Source organism: Hibiscus syriacus, unplaced genomic scaffold (genome assembly GCF_006381635.1).
Source record: "Hibiscus syriacus cultivar Baekdansim isolate YM2019G1 unplaced genomic scaffold, ASM638163v2 tig00008007_pilon, whole genome shotgun sequence".
Classification (NCBI taxonomy): domain Eukaryota; kingdom Viridiplantae; phylum Streptophyta; class Magnoliopsida; order Malvales; family Malvaceae; genus Hibiscus; species Hibiscus syriacus.
In genome coordinates this window covers 106,920-122,453 of record NW_024062149.1, presented here as the reverse complement: position 1 = coordinate 122,453, position 15,534 = coordinate 106,920, and the positions used below count along the sequence as shown (strand labels likewise).

Sequence of the window (15,534 nt, the reverse complement as noted above, 5' to 3'; positions counted from 1 at the left end):
GTTACAAAAATCTCTTTATCTTGAAACAATAATGTTGGTCTTTCTCTCTCCAACAGCCTCAGAGAATCTCTCTCTGGTTCAGCAACTGATCTGCAATGTAATCTCACGTGCAACATACTGTAGCTTTTGTTTTTTCAAGGATTAAACATCTTTTAAAAAGGTCATCAACTTTCTTTCATGGGGGAAGGGAAGATAATAAAAGGGGGACTTTGTTTGGTGTTTTGAATGTGTAGTGCTTTGGGATCTTCCTTCTTTCTCTCATTTTGGGTTTCTTTGTAGGGAACACCTATCTCTCTCTCAATTCTCAGGTTTCAGGTCTTACAAATTACACGAGATTCCCTCTGTGTGTGTGACTGTGAGAAACAAGAGCTTGAACTTAAGAAGAGAGACTGCAAGCGTAATAAGGACCTAGGTTCCTGCAAAACATGGCATTAGAAGCTGTGGTTTACCCTCCAGATCGATTTACTTATGGTTTCAAGGACCAATTTCCCGGAGGAGGAGCTTGGGGTTATGATTTTTGCTTCCAAGAAGAAGATAAAGCTCTTGCTGCAATTCTTGAAAGCAACTTAGAACAACAAGAGGAGCATCATCTCCATGCAAATTGGGACTCCTCCTCTACTTCAGTCATGCAACAACATGCAAATGAGCTATGGGATCCTTACTATTCTTCCCCCGAAGCTTGCACTGTTGACCAGTCTCTCCCGGCCTCTGCAGCTGCTGCTTTCCAAGCTCCGATGGAACCCCCACCAGCTTACACTACGACGGCGACGACCAACTCCGCAAGACGAAAACGTCGTCGCACTAGGAGCAGCAAGAACAAAGAAGATCTAGAGACCCAGAGAATGACTCATATTGCCGTGGAACGCAATCGCCGGAAACAAATGAATGAGTACCTGGCTGCGATCAGAGCTTTGATGCCACCTTCTTATGTTCAAAGGGTCAGTTTTTATCTCTCTCTCTCTTTTTCACTTTTTCTTTGATAATTTTAATTAATGAAGTAATAATTAACCTTTAAAACAAGCTTAAATAACCCTAATCTGTCTCTTCGATTATTAACATATTATAACCATTATTGCTTCTGAACCGTGAAAGGCATTGGCTGAGAAAAGTTAAGAAACTCCTGACTTTGATGAGTCATGGAAACCATTTTAGATTATTAGACTAGGTCAGCTATGAATCTTTCTTTATCAGACAACAAAATTATATATATATATATATAGCACTAAGACTTATGCATGACCCATTTTCAGGGTGATCAAGCTTCGATAATTGGCGGAGCCATTAATTTCGTGAAGGAATTAGAGCAGCTCTTACAGACCACGGGGGCTCATAAGAGGACCACTCAACAGCCAGAACACAACGGCAATCTTTCGCCCTTTGCCGAGTTTTTGACCTTTCCACAATTCTCAACTCGTGCGACGTCTCAGTGCAACAATTCACCGTCGTCCATGGCGGCTGATCAGCCTACGTCCGCTGCCGAAAGCGTGGTGGATATCGAAGTGACCATGGCTGAGACACATGCAAACCTAAAGATACTCTCCAAGAAACGACCCAGACAACTCTTGAAACTGGTTGCAGGGTTGCAAAGCCTGTGCCTCACCGTTCTCCACCTCAATGTCTCGACCGTCGATGAAATGGTTTTGTATTCAATCAGTGTCAAGGTAATAAGCACAATACCGGCCAATCATTTAACAAAAACATTTGTCCAATTTCATCATCATTTTATTATTAATCTGGACAGGTTGAGGAAGGGTGCCATCTGAACACTGTGGATGAAATTGCAGCTGCCGTTAATCAAATGCTGCGCAGAATCCAAGAAGAAGCTACTTTTAGCTGAGACATATAAAGCCTATGTTTTTTGTCCTGCTGTAACTCATCAGGAAGGGACTCCAATGTTATTTGTTATCTAATTTGTTGCAACCATGAAACTTTTCATATATTTCCTTCATGTATTCCGAAGAACATACAGTGTAGCGAGTACAATATTTTCCCTAATGTAATGTGGCCATGGATAAATCAGAGTGTCTTATTATTACCAATTTGGTAAATACAGAAAACGTTTCACAAAACTGTGCCCCATCAGCTACAGTGCAGAGAATTAGACAGAATTATGTTACTTTGCGTCTCATAAAAATAAAAAGATCAAATAATTAAGACACTTAAAGAGAGAGACGCCCATATCTTCCGGCCGGCTTCTTTTGACAAGATTAACTTTTTGTACAGTTCAAAGTACCGTAAAAGCTAGGATATATTTGACCCGATAAATTAAGATAATAAATTCAAGATTCAAAATTTATACCAGTAATAATGTAAGGTCCTCATGTATGGTCTTTATGCAAATTTATGACATTTCTTATGTTTCGACATCGCTGTAACAGTGTACTTCGTTGCCCTGCTCCTTCATGGAAACAACAGAAAGAATACATGCTTTCTTCCCCCCCCCCAAACAAAAGAAAATGGATTAATGTATTGTTACGAAAGACGGCTATTGGATATAGCAAAATCGCAATTGATAATTTGAGAAAATAAAAATGAAGATAAAAGAGACACAAAATTTACGTGGAAAACCCTAAAAATTTAGGGTAAAAACCACGGGCAACGGTAGAAGAATTTCACTATGAGAAAATAGGAATTACAACCTCTCTCGATCTACCAAAGAGAAAACAATGATAATTATCTCTTGATAAAAAGGAGAAAACAACCCTCAAGAAACTCTCTAAATTCTCTCTAGTATTGGAAGAAAGCTAGAATGCTTTGGGATGATTTTGAAGCTAAATGAGCTAGGGTATTTATAGTTGAAACCTAAGGACTAATATTGTAAATACCCTAAATTACAATGATTAAATGTTGTAATTATCCCTTGCATAATTCAACAAAAAATAATAATTAAAAACAAAAGCAGCCACCGGCTGCTATGACTATTATTTTCAACAATCTCCCACTTGAAGATTTGATTGGAACAATCATATCTTCACACCATTCTTTCTAACTTGTACCTTTATGTTGCTTATATTTCTGTCAGGCCACAAGAGAATCAACACCAAGTAAATTTATCAGCGTTGATCGCCTTCGTCATAAAATCTGCTATGTTGTCTTTGGTATGAATCTTCTGCATATCTATTGTCCATTCTTCAACCTTTTCATGAATGAAATGGTAATGAACTCGTATGTACTTTGTCCTTGAATGAAATGTTGGATTCCTTGCTAGATGCAAGGCGCTTTGTCACAAAACAAAGAGACATACTCTTGATTGTGCCCAAGCTCCTCCAATAGTATCTTCAACCAAATTGCTTCTTTACTGGCTTGTGTAGCTGCTACATATTCTGCCTCTGTTGTAGACGTAGCCATAACTGACTGCAATTTTGAAACCCAGCTTACAGCTCCACCAGCAACTTTGAACACATATCTTGTAGTAGATTTGCTTTTATCCAAATCCCCTGCATAGTCAGAATCTACATAACCATTTATTAGTAAGTTTGATCCTCCGTAACATAATGCAACATTTGAGGTTCCTTTGATGTATCTCAAGATCCTCTTCACTGTATTCCAATGCTCTTTGCCTGGATTCGCCATGTACCGACTAACCACTCCCACTGCTTGTGCAATGTCTGGTCTTATGCATATCATAGCGAACATTAAATTTCCCACTGCTGATGCATATGATACTCAAGACATATCCATCCTCTCTTCTTCACCGCTAGGACTCGTACTGGAGGATAATTTGAAGTTAATAGGAAGAGGGGTAGAAATTGGCTTACAATCTTGCATGCTAAATCGTGATAAGATTTTCTTCAAGCAATTCTTTTGTGAAAGCCAAATCTTCCTATTACTTCTGTCTCGGTGAATTTGTATCCCTAGAATCTTGTTTGCTGATCCTAAGTCCTTCATTTCAAATTCTTCAATATGATCTTTGTTGGGTCCTGCAACCAACATGTCATCCACATACAACAGTAATATAACAAAATTGTTATCACCAGACCTCTTGAAATAAGCACAAGGGTCTGCATTAAGTCTGTTGTATCCAAGGCACATAATGAATGAATCAAATCTCTTATACCAACACCTCGGCGCCTTCTTTAGACTGTACAGAGATTTTTTCAACCTACAAACCAAGTTCTTCTTTTCTTTTTCTTCAAAACCTTCAGGCTGGAGCATGCAAATCTCTTCTTCAAGATTTCCATGAAGAAAAGCTGTTTTAACATCTAGCTGCTCTAGATGTAAGTTCAATGTAGCACACATTGCCAAGACTACTCGAACTGTTGTTAGTCGAACCACAGGAGAAAAGATTTCATTAAAATCAATACATTTATTTTGAGCATATCCTTTGACCACCAGTCTTGCACGATACCTCTCCACTTGATCGTCACCATTTCGCTTGATTTTGAAGACCCATTTGTTACCAATTGGTTTCCTTCCTTGTGGTAGTGGCACAAGGTCCCATGTATAATTTTTATGAAGAGCTTCAATTTCTTCTTGCATCGCCATCATCCACATTGAAGCATCTGAGCTGTTTATTGCCTCCTGATATGTTGATGGCTCACCGACCTCTGTTAAAAGGCAGTATGCAATATTACCTTCTATAACATAATCTGAGTGTCAATTGGGACGTCTTCTAACATGATCTGATTGACGAGTTGTTGGAGGTTCAGAACTCTCTGGTTCTTGTTCATCATGTGCTGGTTCTGCTTCAGAAGAATCTCCTTGTTCAACCTCATTTTCCACATGTATCTGTGTAGTCTCTGACTTTTCAGCGATGTCATCGTCTTCTTTTCTTTGTAGCTTATCTTCTACAAAGATAAATTCCCTACTAATGATCACTTTGCGGGCAGTGGGATCCCACAAGCGATACCCCTTTACTCCATCATCATACCCCAAGAATTTGCATTTTCTGGATTTTGGATCCATCTTTGAAATTTCTTGGGCGTTGTACATCACGTACACAATACTTCCAAATACATGGAGGTTTGAATAATCAGTTGGTTTACCAGTCCACATCTCCATTGGTGTCTTCAGCTCTATTGCAGTTGATGAAGCTCGATTCACCAAATAACAGGCGGTATTGACTGCTTCTGCCCAGAATGATTTTTCTAGGCCTGCGTCCCTCAACATTGCTCTTGTTCTTTCTAACAAGGTTATGTTCATCCACTCTGCCACTCCATTTTGTTGAGGAGTGTTCGCCACTGTGAACTGTCTTTTGATACCTTCTTTCCTGCAAAAGTCATCAAATTCTTCACTTGTGTATTCCCCTCCATTATCTGTTCTGAAACACTTGATCTTATTTCCAGAATCAAGTTCCACCTGCGCCTTGAAGTTTTTGAAAGTTGAAAATACGTCTGACTTCTTCTTGATAGGGTACACCCAACATCTCCTGGAGTAGTCATCAATAAATGAGACAAAGTATTTTGCTCCACCTAGGGATGTAACTGGTGCTTGCCATACGTCAGAGTGAACCAATTCTAGAACACTTTTGCCTCTAGAATTTGATTTGTTGAATTTCAACCGGTGCTGCTTACTTGTTATGCAATGGCCACACAAAGGAAGTGTTACCTTTGTTAAGCCTGAAAGTAGGTTTTGTTCCACAAGGACTTTCATTCCTTGTTCTGACATGTGTCCAAGTTTCTGATGCCATAACATTGCAGAATCTGAACTATATGAGGCAACAGAGGCTTCTGCTTCTAGCAAAGTCTCTCCCTTCAGCATGTATAAGTTTGCTGCTATCTTTTCGCCTTTCAGCACCACAAGCGCTCCACGGAACACCTTCATGATTCCTTTACGTGTTTCAATCTTGCTTGCATTATTATCCAACAATCCGTAGGATAATAAATTTTTCTTCATGTCTTTCACGTGCCGCACATCTCGAACAACTTTAATTATTCCATCATACTTCTTCAACTTGATGGTTTCCATGCTAATAATCTCTAAGGCATGATCATTGCAACTATACACAGATCCTCCTGAGACAGGTTCATAATGATGGAACCATTCTCTTCTTGAGGTCATGTGATATGTTGCTCCTGAATCAATGAGCCATATATCTGCATATTTCTTTCTACCTTCCACGGTGGTTGACGCTTCACAGCATAGAACATCTCCATCAACTGAAGTGTTTGCGGTATTGCCTTATGGATTGGAGTTTTTATTGAGACTCCAACAATCCTTCTTCAAGTGACCCTTCTTTCCACAGTGGTAGCACTTTAAATTCTTCTTGCTCCTCGACTTCGATCTACCATGTTTATGACTGCTGCTTTGACCATGTTCTGTTGATCTCCCTCTCATCATTGTCAACGCTTCTGCTTGTTGCAGATTTACTTGTTTGTCTTCCTTGTTCTTGCGCCGATTTTCTTTTTGTAGGACAGCAGCTGCAACGTCATCGAAGACTAGACTGGTGACATTACTGTTTGTCAAGTTGATGATGAGTTGATCATACGAATCCAATAGACTTTGAAGTAGAAGTTCAGCACGTTCTTGTTCTCCTATTTTACAGCTTAAGGATGTAAGCTGAGAAAATAAGGTGTTCAGTGTATTTAAGTGCTCCGTCACTGAAATAGATTCTGGCATACGGAGAGTGTACAATTTCCTCTTAAGGAAAATTTTATTGTGCAACGATGTGGCCTCGTACAATTTGGTGAGATGATCCCATATCTCCTTAGCTGTCTTTTTCTCCTTGATGCTTGACAATACTTCATCTGCTAATGCTAGATGAAAGTTTGCCATAGTATTCCCGTCCATCTCGTTCCATTTGATGTCATCTGCGAAATCCATCGGCCTTTCATTGATAGCCGCTAGACACCCGTCTTTCCTTAGGATGGCCTTCATCTTTAATATCCACAATGAGAAATTTCTCCCAATGAACTTTTCAATGTCAAATTTTGTTTCCATAGCTTCTATTATTGATAGCTCCCACTATTTCACTATCGTGAATAGTTCTCTAGAACCTCAAAGAATGGGTAATACCTTCTTATTTTCTTATGTTGGAGGATCCACCTTTTGGTGGCAACCACAAAGATAATAAGCAGATATTACACACTCAAATCTGGCTCGGATACCAATTGTTACGAAAGACGGCTATCGGATAGAGCAAAATCGCAACTGATAATTTGAGAAAATAAAAATTAAGATAAAAGAGACACAAAATTTACGTAGAAAACCCCTAAAAATTTAGGGTAAAAACCACGGGCAACGGTAGAAGAATTTCACTATGAGAAAATAGGAATTACAACCTCTCTCGATCTATCAAGGAGAAAACAATGATAATTCTCTCTTGATAAAAAGGAGAAAACAACTCTAAAGAAACTCTCTAAATTCTCTCTAGTATTGGAAGAAAGCTAGAATGCTTTGGGATGGTTTTGAAGCTAAATGAGCTAGGGTATTTATAGTTGAAACCTAAGGACTAATCTTGTAAATACCCTAAAGTACAATGATTAAATGTTGTAATTATCCCTTGCATAATTCAACAAAAAATAATAATTAAAAACAAACTATTATTTTCAACATGTATAAATAACGAACGCATGTATTAAACCTTGCATAAATGTACATTAAGGATCATTTCAACAATTATATGAAGGATAGTAAGTGATGCATCATTCGAAGCTATATTTTTTAGTGTTGCTCTCTTTACCATCTTTAGAATTATCCCAACACTTTTTGACTGTGTAATGTGAACTCCATGCTAAATGGTCTTACTTTTCTTAATCATTTTACAGCTGTTTTTGATGATTACCTTCCTCCATTATATTATAAAATTATTGATTATTAACCCCTTTTGTGATAGAATTGCTCGATTGTGTGGAAAATAAGTAAAGGAGGCTGCTTTTTGTTACCCACAGAATGTAGCTTTTTTTCCCCATTTGTGTTTCTTCTGTTTTGAGGATAATAATTTAATAGCACCCAATGGATTATTTTAATGTTGGAGATGATCATGCTCTGGAAGCCATACGCCTAAAGTACCTCAAATGCATTGGACGGAATGTTGAACTTGGCTTTTAGAACTTGCATGATATGTTGCCCATATAATGTCGCTTTTTTCCCATTTGTGTTTCTTCTGTTTTGAGGATAATAATTGAATAACACCCAATGGATTATTTTAATGTTGGAGATGATCATGCTCTGGAAGCCATACGCCTAAAGTACCTCAAATGCATTGGACGGAATGTTGAACTTGGTTTTTTAGAACTTGCATGATATGTTGCCCGTATAATGCTGCTTTTTTTTCCAGGTGTGTTTCTTCTGTTTTTAGCAATATCAATGAACCCAAGTTAGAGGTCTCGAGTTCGAGCACGATGTACGTAGAGATGTTTGAACGTTTATTATTAAATGATTGAAAATATTTCTCAGTACTAATTAAAAAATCAATATCAATGAAGCGTTAAAATGCCTTTATTTGAAAGAAGCAGACAATAGCAGGGTCATGGGAAAAGGGGTTTTCGAAAGTTTTGAGTGATAGAAGATTCTTTTATCAGCTGTATAGAAGGATAGAGTTGTAGGAAAGATCGAAGAAGTTTCTTAGTACAAATGATTGTGACTTTGAATATACAATAAGAACACCTTCTTTAATAGAAATGAGGAGTACATATTCCTCTCAGCTTTTTCATTTTCTACGCCTGTAATAATTTAAGAAATGAGAATAGCTACCGAAATATATGACCTACATTTAGCTTCAACAGTAAAGATGCGTCACTAAAAGCATTATGATGTGCCCACTTTACAGTGAGTCTCCGTCGTGTAAACATCAAACTATTCGCGGAGACGTATGTTCTTAAATATTATCAGTGAAGACTATTAAATTTTGAACAAATCAATGATTAAAATGAAGAAGGATTTTAAAGAAATCATCCCATATCGAATATAAGGATAGTGTTTGACTCCCTTGTTTCTGGTAATCCAATGATCAGTTGCCTCGTGAATTTAAGAATATATTCATCCACACACACTTGCGTTTGAAAAAGAAATCGTCTTTCAACTTGTAGTATGCATGCTTGGGGAGATCTTTCAGTGATGGAACATTATAGTTTTAAAATAGCAATGCAGTACGCATGCTTGGTTGTCTGTGAAAAGATATCATTATAAATAGTGTTATTTCGGCAACAAACAACACTGGAACTTTCAAGTCACACTGAAAGACGATAATAACTCCATGAATCTCATACGCAAACAAAAGATCTTGCTAGGATCGAAAATGTTTTGTTTTTCCGGTATGGATTATGCAAGTCGATCCAAATGTTTGTCTTTTGTATCCAACTTATTAAGTTTGACTTTGACCATGGTTTTCTCTCTCCGTTGGCATTGCTCGATTTTATACTAAATGCGTTTGTTGTCATATTACATCAATTTCGATGTGTTTTTGGTGTACTTGCAGTTTTGTTATATGATCCCTTCCCACCACCTCACATATTATCATCATTTTTCACCTCTAGATTCTTCATCTTTAACATCTTTCAACTTAAGAAAATGCTGAAAAAATTCAGATCAAGAACAGAAACATGAGTCGATAAATCTAAGAAAATAAAAACGGGAATGAAAATGTCGATAGAGATCATCAATTAAGAAAAAGGACATTCAAAATCAAATAATATTGAATTATGTCCGATCAATCACAAAAAGGCAAAGGCTCGAATGAAAATTTATGCAAATAATTCAAGTGAGAATCCCAGGGAGAAGTAATTGTTTAAAAGTTTTGCAGCAAAAATGTCATTCTTCTGCAGGCCAACATTTTCATTTTTCTGGATTCGTTGACCCATGCTTCTGCTCCTCGTTTTACTTTCTCTTCCTTTATCCTTTTGTTTCAGCAGTAATTATAAGATTTTTCCGCGGTATAAATACTAGAAGAAATGTTTGTGGTTAAACGTTTCAGATAAAAATTTCCCAGCATTTTCTTCAGTTGAAAACGGATAGAGGTGAATAAAGAGAACAAGACTTTTCAAATATGAGGTGAAAATAATTGATGATATAATTGGATATGTTCATATAATAGATTCTCCTTAAATAGGCTCAATTTCTTAAAAAAATGGCTTAGGTATATCATATATTTTTTTAATTATATCAATTTTATTCTTTGATTGGAGTTGACTGTTATGACATCGATGTAGCCGTTAACGGTATTAATGTGACGATCCATTTCGTTGATGTAGCATACATATAAAAAAATAACATGACAAACGAAATAATTAATTTTTTTTATCGAGTTTAAGGGTATAGTTGATTTTTTGACCAATTAAAAAAATTATAATTGATTTCAATTAAAAGTTTACAAGTTTATTAAGTTTTATTTAAGAAATTATTAAAATTTTGAAAATAACGAGAGTATTAAAATATTTATAAAAATTAAAAAATAAAAGCAATATAAAAATTTAAAATAAATAAATAAAATTTAGAAAGCATAAAATTTATAAATATAAAAGATTTTTAAATATATTTATAAAATAAATTATCCAAAAATTCTTGATTATCTTTCAGTCTTGGTTCAAACTTGAATTCTTTTTTAGAAAAGGTAAATTACATGATTGGTCATTTTCATTTAAATTTTGTATATTTTTTCACTGAATTAAAAAAAAAGTAACATTTGGTCAATTTCGTTTTTATTTAATTAAAATATGATCATGTTCGTTTTATTTAATTAAGATCTGGTCACTCACCTTATCAACTTTTAAATGTTTTTTAAAATATCTTTAGTAAGAAAAAGTGAGAAAATTAAATAAAAGTGATAATGTCTTAATTAAATAAAAAGCAGATTGGGGCGGACAATCACATCTTTAAGGCTGCGACTATATGAACCCAAAAACTGGCAGGGCTTTCGATCAATATGGCCATCAAAACCCAACCCACCTAAAGTAGGCAAAGCTTTTGTCTGCTCATCAAATCCACTGTTTTTGGTAGCCGGTTTCAAGCAACCCGTTGTAGTTTCTTTTTCATAACTTGTAAAACATGAGTTATGACCAAATGAATGATTAGAATCTCCATTTTACATGCAATGATTGAACTTCACCAATTCAACTTAACAAAACCGAAGATCAGCTTATGTTTAACAACGTAATGTGTTCTCGCATGTACATCAAATTTATTCGATTTTCTCTTCACCATCATCATATGGCTTCAGCTTCCATGCATACAATTTATCTGTTTTTACAAATACCGCACACTTTAAACCAAAACTATATCTAAAACAGTAGAAGGGTTTACACCGGAAGAATTGGGTTCATGCTCCGGTAAAGTTTGGATGACGAGAAAAACCTCCCACCACACGAGAACGATCTTTTCATTGGAACCGGGCTTAAACGAAGGTGCTGGGAAATGGAGGAATTTTCCATTACCCTAAACTCGCTCCACTTCACCTCCTCTTTGGTTGCACTGATGCCTGAATCTAGGTTTTCAACATCCTCTTGAATTCCCAGAAACAAACTTGCAGCTGATGAAGAAGAATCCATGGAAACGCACCTTTTGATCTGTGTTATCTCGTTAGCCTCAACATGGCTTCTTCCAATGCAATCCTTGGAAACCCTTTGGTCATTAGCCTCTGCTAAATCACTTTCAGCTCTGCCTTCATTGATCCCTACATTCTCAGAACTTCCCATCTGATTATCAACAATTACATTCACATTAGCAGAATCTTGATCCGCTGGAGTACCACACAAGGCATCGAAGACGATTTGTGCTCGGCACAAAGGACAGTTAGTGTGAGCCCTCAGCCAAGTATCGATACACGAAATGTGAAACGCATGGTTGCATTTAGGCAACAACCTCACCCTCTCATCTTCTTGGAACTCATTCAAACACACTGAACATTCCGTCCCATCGATCAATCCCTCACCCTTCTTGTACTTACAAACAGTGATCGAATTTATGATCGATTGTTGCAAACCAACGGTTGTGATGAACCAAATAGGATGATCCACTCTATTCTCATCGAGCAACTCTTGTTCCCAAGTATCAGTTTGAGTTGGTGACTGCCTGTTATTCCTCCAGCGCCACCAACCAAAACATGACTTCACTATAACGACGTAGTAGCCGATAAGAAGGATGAGACCGGCCACCACTGAAACAAAGACGATCACATAAGGTAAGATGTGATGGTTTTCCACCGAGAAGGGAGGAGGCGGTGGCGGAGGTGGCGGCAGGTAATAGTAGTCAGGGTAAGGGTAACAGTTGTACGGGCAGGCAGGGCCACAGAAATCAGGGCAGCCTATGGTTTCGTTTGTTTCGGTCAAGGCCGGGAAAAGCCTTCTGGTTTTCATTGCTATATGACGAGATAATTGGAGAAAAAAGATGAAAGAAATGAAGGCTCTAATTACCTCTAAACTTCTTCTTTTTTTTTGGATCTGAAGAGTAGAAATGAAGAAAATCAATTAACATGTCTCTTTCAAGGTTTAGTGAAGAGTAAAGACAGATTTACATGTATGGGATGTGTTTGGTTGTGTTTACCAATCGGTATTAATTGAAGTTTTATTTTTAAATTAAATATATGATTATTAAATTACCGCGTATTAAAATTTAAGAAATCTATGAATATTGTTATGGATTAGATATTAATTTTTAAATCCGTCAGGTAGAGGGGTCAAATTTCTAAAAGTAAAAGTAATTGAATTAAATTTCAAAATATCAAAGAGTGTAGGGACTGAAATCATGATTAAACCCTTTATTTTACCATGTTAGAAAAGCTACGTATTACAGTCTTGACTCGTTTTATTTCCATATAAATACAATACACTTTTACTACGTATTGCCTAAAGAATATGTACATAATCAAACGATTTTAGTTGTAAAATAATTGTTATTTTTCTTTTTGAGGTTCCAAGTTTGAATATTATAGATGCCAGAAATATAAAATTTTATTATTAAATGATTATGAGTCATCTTTAAATAGATATTCTCTGTATTTACCATAAATTACTAAAAAAAAATTATGCTACTGTAAACTACGAGATTGGGACATTTTATTACTCTAAAGAGGGATAAAATCTTCCCCAATATTGCAATTTTTTGGTGGCCGGTCGTAATCATGATGGTAATGTTGAATTTTAGATTTGAGTGGATTTTAAGAAGTTTTCAACCATACCTCTGGTCAGGTTGCCCTAAGGTCATAGTTAGGGGAGGGATACTGTGTGCTTGACGAGTAAAATGGACCTCATACCTGCTAACATTTTCTCTCTTCTTAATCACCTCAAATTCAACATTAAAAATTTTGTTAGGTTGAATGAAAAATGGAAGGAAAAAATTTTGAATTCTGAGTGTGTTTGATAGTAAATAAAAATGAGAAAAAAGAAAATTAGAATGATGACAACTTTTTATTATTATGTAAAACAAATAATTCATTCTAATTTAGAAGAAAAAGATAAGAGAGATACGGGAACTTGATCGGATGGCAAGCATGCAGTGATTAAAACAAGGGGTAAAGTAAAATCTAGTCCTTTCATTTATTAACTATTACTAATATGATTGTCGAATACTTTCTTTGTCAATATTAGTGTCAGAATGTGATAATACTTTTTAATTTACTCCTTACAATCGAGTTCTCAATCCGTATCACTATTACGTTATGTTATGATATCACTTAAAATGTTTGAATATATATTTTATTTTAATGATAAAGTGTCACACTATCGAAAAACTAAAATTTAAAATTAAGAATAAAGTTAAGACAACTTACCAACATTGAGACTAATATGGACGAAAAATAAATCAATGACTAAATTAGGAGGAGTAAGAAGATGCTTTGTCACGAAGGATTTTTAATCAAACAAGCCCAATGATTTAAACTATATTTTCAGGGGTGGATAATGATGAAATATTAGATAAATTATTTATCTAATCATTTATTTACTTTTATATTTTTATTATTTAATTATTTTTATTTAAAATTATATTTATTTACTTATTTACCCTGACTTACTAATAACTGGAAAATGTTTTGTTATATACATTTTAATTACACTAAAGTAAAATGACCTTTTTAAGTATTAATCCTTTATCTTTTGCCACTAATGGGTCACTGGAATGAAAAAAGACGAAAACGTCATAATCTACTTAGAGATTGCTTATGAAACAAAATCAAAGACCAAACACACATTATGGAATATGAAATTTTGAAGAATATAAGAGAATTCGACGTATAGACAGCGAATATCATTTGTCGTGTCCGTCTTTCAAGTGGGTTCAGAATTAAACTTTGACTTAAAAAAATAGGTTAGAGTCATCACCGATCACTTTAAAAGTATTTAGGTGGATCAGACACCATCTTACCTGTCGGAACCGTCTTTCGAGTGGGATCTGGAATTGGGCTTCGACTTAGGAAAAATGATTTGGAGTCGCCACCGATCACTTTAAAACGAAATTTAGGTAGATCGGACATCATCTTACCTAATCTGCGTTATACTAGAAATGTGTCGGGTTCGGGAGTCGGTTACGGTCAAGGAAGGATTAGCACCCTTAAACCGTCCTTTCGGTATCAATTAATTTACCGGTTGTCTTTAATTGCGAAAATTAAAAACTTAAATTAGAATTTAAAAACTCGATTCGAATTACTTACCTTTGATCAGTTGGAATTCTTCTAAAAAGGTCGAAAAGGTTAGATAAAAAAATAAATATTAAAAAATAATAATAAAATTATCTAAAATAATAAATCAGATGAGAATAAATAATAAATAAATAAATAATGCATAAAAACAAAAACAAAAACAAAAACAATAAAATAATAAATTTAAGGGACGTAAGATAAAAGAACAAAAAAAAACAAAAAATATAATAATAATAATAAAAGAAAATTGTTAAATAAAATGAAAAAAATACGAAAAAATAGTTTAAAAATGAAAAAAATAGAAAACCCAACAAAAAGGGAAAAAAGAAATGAAATAAAAAGTTAAAAAATAAAATAAAATAAGGGTCGAGACTGAATGATAATTAAACCTAAACTAGACAGTGGCTAAACTGGAATATTTACAAATAACATATCAGAATTCAGGTAACATCAAACACACGTCATATGTTAAATTAATGACTAAAAATGAAATCAATAAAACATTGTGACCAAAATAAAAGAAAAATAAAACTAATTAAATGGTTTTACACAAAAGCTTCAATGTGTGAGGGGTCTAAGGTGTGGTTATACCACACGTCAAAATGCTGAACCCTTCCCCAATAATACGACGTCGTTCTAATTTGCCAAATAAATGGCCCCAGAGAAACCCCTGTGTGCAGAGATTATATTTGAAACAAACCTTTCCTTCTTCTTGTGCAATGGGTGGAGTTAGTTTCACGCTTCGTTTTCAAGTGGCAAGTGTTCGCTTTCATTCTAAGTTTCTATTTAATATCTTTGCCGAAGCCCACCACCACGCCTCGTTCGATTCTTCTTTTCTCAAGGCAGGTATTTCAAACTTTATTTGGAACTATTCGAACGACACTCCGATTTTTGCTCTTGATGGTTTCTTTTTTGCTGTTCGAATCTGTTTGAGTTCGAATCCTTGATCATTTCTCTAGTTTTCCTCGTTCCCGTATTTTCCAGTGTTTACAGGTACATCTCTCTGGTATTTTTTTGCGTGATTT

The 15,534-nt window shown here is 35.4% G+C and overlaps 2 protein-coding genes across 2 annotated transcripts; one reads left to right on the top strand and one right to left on the bottom strand.

The window, feature by feature from the left end:
• The first annotated feature begins 211 nt into the window (after window positions 1–211).
• LOC120201754 (transcription factor bHLH96-like) lies at window positions 212–1,954 on the top strand. Its single transcript, XM_039202293.1, has 3 exons — window positions 212–938; window positions 1,251–1,661; window positions 1,742–1,954. The coding sequence occupies exons 1-3, from the start codon at window positions 426–428 to the stop codon at window positions 1,835–1,837; spliced, it is 1,020 nt and encodes a 339-aa protein (XP_039058224.1). The 5' UTR covers window positions 212–425; the 3' UTR covers window positions 1,838–1,954.
• Window positions 1,955–10,987: 9,033 nt separating this feature from the next.
• On the bottom strand, window positions 10,988–12,294 carry LOC120201753 (RING-H2 finger protein ATL54-like). Its single transcript, XM_039202292.1, has one exon. It carries the CDS (start codon window positions 12,228–12,230, stop codon window positions 11,175–11,177), a length of 1,056 nt encoding a protein of 351 aa, XP_039058223.1. The 5' UTR covers window positions 12,231–12,294; the 3' UTR covers window positions 10,988–11,174.
• Window positions 12,295–15,534: the final 3,240 nt, after the last annotated feature.

Coding starts and splice junctions, on each gene's coding strand:
- LOC120201754 (XM_039202293.1), top strand. CDS start 426: ATGGCATTAGAAGCTGTGGTTTACCCTCCAGATCGATTTACTTATGGT. Junction 939..1,250: donor CACCTTCTTATGTTCAAAGG/GTCAGTTTTTAT, acceptor ACCCATTTTCAG/GGTGATCAAGCTTCGATAAT. Junction 1,662..1,741: donor TGTATTCAATCAGTGTCAAG/GTAATAAGCACA, acceptor TAATCTGGACAG/GTTGAGGAAGGGTGCCATCT.
- LOC120201753 (XM_039202292.1), bottom strand. CDS start 12,230: ATGAAAACCAGAAGGCTTTTCCCGGCCTTGACCGAAACAAACGAAACC.